The 3,892-nt window shown below is 43.1% G+C and overlaps 1 protein-coding gene across 1 annotated transcript; it reads left to right on the top strand.

Annotated features, from left to right (window-relative positions):
- The first annotated feature begins 689 nt into the window (after positions 1-689).
- On the top strand, positions 690-2,644 carry LOC112107207 (olfactory receptor 10A2-like). The gene is made up of 2 exons (XM_026659219.2): positions 690-746; positions 1,685-2,644. Exons 1-2 carry the CDS (start codon positions 690-692, stop codon positions 2,642-2,644), a joined length of 1,017 nt encoding a protein of 338 aa, XP_026515004.2.
- The last annotated feature ends 1,248 nt before the right edge of the window (positions 2,645-3,892 follow it).

Raw genomic sequence — 3,892 nt, forward strand, 5'->3', positions numbered from 1 at the left:
TAGGGAAAAATAAAAGTGGATATGTCCTATTTTCAAAAGAGGCTTTGGACTCGATTCACAAAGGGGTTTAGGTGCCTAAATCTCAGAATCAGTCCCCACTGGGATTCACAAAGCCCCCCACGGCTACGACTGAATGCTGTAGGTGCCTAAATTTGTTTAGCATCCAAGGTTTTGCTGTAGAAAAGCTCTTAAACATCTAGTTTTCTGCCTCTGGGCATGCACACTGCTGCCACACATTAGAAATCTGGATGCCTATACCCCAGAGCAATACACTGGACAGTCTAAAATGAAGACACCTGAAATCAATAGTCAGTTTTGAAAATTGTGGCCTGCATGCTTCTCTTGAAATCAGTGACAAAGGCTAATTGAACAGGAGATGCTGGGCAATTCTATTAGAGGGGTAGTTTGCATGGTGTTGAAGTCTCCTAACACAATGAAGTCTTCTGAACTTTCTCTCTGTGTCAGACATGATCTCTTTCAACTCCTCAGGGAATCCTTTGGTACCTGGGGGTTTATGGATTAGAAGGCTACCCAGGAAAGTCCATCTGAGGATAACCACTGGGAAAGGAAGAGTGGAAGTCTTGGAGAAGACCACTGGGGGCTTGTTATACTAGTCTGTTTTCCTGGAAGGTGCTCAGATAATACCATGATGGGCACCAAGATAAATGGATGGATGGATGGATGGATGGATGGATGGATGGATGGATAGAGAGATGATGAAGTCAGTGTATGATGAAACATTGCCTGTAAGTCTACAGAAAGGGTTTCTCCCAACAAAAGCAAAATATTCCCATTGGGACACTAATCCAATTTAATTTAATGGCCACTGTTTTCTCCTAACAGAGAGCGATTCTCTGTAATTATTCCTGCTGTGTATAAACTAGAGCAAATACATTATTAAAAGCAGGGTATAGTGTGAATGAGAGGACTCGGAGAAGATCAGCATTGCTGCTGACGGCTTCTTCATTTATGAAGAAGGATGAAGTCGATAGCCAGGTCTGTTTGTTTTATTTATTTAAAATCATTTATTTAAAAAAAATAACTGGGTTGGGGGGGCTATCAAAATGGGGAGTGTTAGCTCTGGCCCCCAAATAGTTGGGATGGTTTATTATGTAAAAGACTCATTCAGCTCAATCGTACAATCTTTAGTATTTGCCTTTAGCTAAATCCTGGAATGTTCATAACCCTCTTGCTCGTCCAACCATCTCAGTCTCTTTGTAGAGATCTGGGACCAAATTCAGCACCAAGATAAGTGGATGCCATGGTCATTGACATGAGTGGAAAATTCAGAAATTCTCTGTCTCTCTAATCACATTCCCTTCCCTTGATCTAATATTTTAAAAGACAACGACATTTTTGTGAATACATATTTTTCCATTCTGAATATTTTTTCCTGAATTTATATTGCTAGAGCTAGTTTACCAGGCATGTGATGGATAATGCCATGGGAATGAAACATCCTCTAGTAAATGAGGCTCTTTGTAGAATCCCTATGTCATTTGCTCTAGAAGTTAGAAGGAGTGTAGTAGATAGCTGGACTAGGTGCATAAGTATACTAAAAAATATAAATGTAGGCATGATCAGAGCCCTAGTTTAGATGAGGAGAGTTGAGCTTTGATACCAATTTAATGTTGCTGACCACTGCTTGAGTTAATACATATTTTTTTCAAATATATATGTCTAGTGGGACACCATTGTCAACAATGCAAAGGAAAATCGAAGTGCCACCACAGAATTAATCCTGCTTGGGTTTGGAAACCTCCATGAACTGCAGTTCCTACCCTTCATGACAGTTTTATTTATCTACGTGATTGCTGTCTCTGGGAACATGCTTGTTGTCATCACTGTATTGGCTGATCGCAGCCTTCACACCCCCATGTACTTTTTTCTGGGCAACTTATCCATCTTGGAGATCTGCTACATCTCAACCATTGTCCCAAAGATGCTGAGAACCTTCCTTACAGAGCATGAAGTGATTTCACTCATGGGCTGTATCACACAGTTGTATGTGTTTGGTTCCCTGGGTATTTCTGAGTGTTTGCTCTTATCAGTCATGTCCTTTGACCGGTATTTAGCCATCTGCCATCCGCTAAATTATTCAGCAATAATGAACTTCAGGGCTTGCCTTCTGCTAGCAGCTGGTTCTTGGGCTGCTGGCTTTGCAGTTCCTGTGATAAGCATAGTTATGGTATTCAGGTTGCCTTTCTTTATTTTCAATGACATAGACCATTTCTTCTGCGATTTAATGCCTCTGCTAAAACTGTTGTGCACTGGTGCTTATAAGATTGAGGTTGTAACTTTTACCTTTGCTGCCTTTGTGGTTGTGGTTCCATGTTTATTAACCCTGGTTTCCTACTATAGGATCATATTAACTATCTCTAGGATCCCTTCCACCACAGGGAAGAAAAAAGCCTTCTCCACCTGCTCCTCACACCTCCTTATCGTTAGCATTTTCTACGGGGCCCTCATTATTATCTATGGTTTCCCAATAGGAAATCAGTCACCTGGTCTAAACAAAGTCTTCTCCGTGCTCTACACTGTCCTGACTCCCACAGTCAACCCTCTCATATACAGTCTGAGAAACAAGGAGGTCAAGGATGCCCTGAGAAGGATTACAATGAAGGCAATCGCTTTCAGAAGTTAAACAGTTATCCTTGATGTCAGATGTTTGGCATGAATTGCATTTCCATTCATTGCTGTCAATGTAGATAGTTGCTAAGTTAAAAACGCTGGGCTGTACATGGCATGAGTGCAAACAGGAGCTCTTTGCATTTAGTGCTGATGGTTTGTCACCCTCCTAGGTTGTTTTATAAATTTCAGGCAGAGTCACATGTTATTGGATGGCTATAAAAAATAGTTTAAACTAAAAGCAATTTTGATGAACTAATGTTATCCATTACTTCTAGTATCTCTTGCATTTTACTCCTAGGGGAATTCTGCACCACTGCACAATGCAGAATTTGCACAGAATTAATGTTCTGAACAGAATTTCATGCTTCCCCCACAGAAATGGGGCTGCATTAGGGGCTGATGGACTCTGCAGAGCCCAGTTCTCCAGCTCGCAGTGAGTGGAGCGCCCAGCCTGGTGGGGATGGTGGCTCTGCACACTCTGGCACCCAGCTTGATCCTCATCCACCCAGGAACTGGAGAGGGCCTGGGAGACCTGGCTCTGGCAAAGGTTGAAGAAGGGCCGGGCCTCACCGCGTCCCCTGATGGGACAGTAAAGAGAGTGGGGAGAGTAAAGTCTCTGGAGGGGGGGATGCATGTGTCCGGGCCGGAGGTGCCCTGTGGCTGAGCCCTGGAAAGAGGGGTACAAGTATCTGGGGTGGGAGGTGCCCTACAGCTGGACTCTGGGGGGAGGGTTTGTGGGTGTCTGGGCTGGTGGGTGCCCCGCACCTGTGATCTGGGGGGGGGATATGGATATCTGGGCTCTGGGAAGCCTCATGTAGCCCCCTCCAGCAGCCCCCAACTGGAATTGTTTGTTGTAGGGGGTTTCTTTCACTCTCTGCTCCTTGGGGAATCTTTGCTTTGTTGTTGTCTTTTTTGTTGACATACTTGTTGACAGGTATTTTGAAATAAATTAGCTAAATAATTGAAACTGGAGTGATTATATTGTGTTATTCTGACAAATAAAATATGCAGAAGTTTTAATTTTTTGGTGCAGAATTCCCCCAGGAGTAGCATTTGTCTGCCCTTCTGGAAGGTTTGACCCCAAAACCATAATTATTTGGGTGCTGTCATTTCTAGGTGGTCAGCTTGAGACACTTTAAAGAAGCATGATTCTCAAAAAATAATCAACACCCAACCTATGCAAATCAGAGCCATTTACATTCAATATTTTTGGCTGGTGTTTTCCAAAGGGCCTGAGGGAGTTAGGCACCCAAATCCCATT

Source organism: Terrapene carolina, unplaced genomic scaffold (genome assembly GCF_002925995.2).
Source record: "Terrapene carolina triunguis isolate 2854851 unplaced genomic scaffold, T_m_triunguis-2.0 Scaffold612, whole genome shotgun sequence".
In the NCBI taxonomy this organism is placed as follows: Eukaryota; Metazoa; Chordata; order Testudines; family Emydidae; genus Terrapene; species Terrapene triunguis.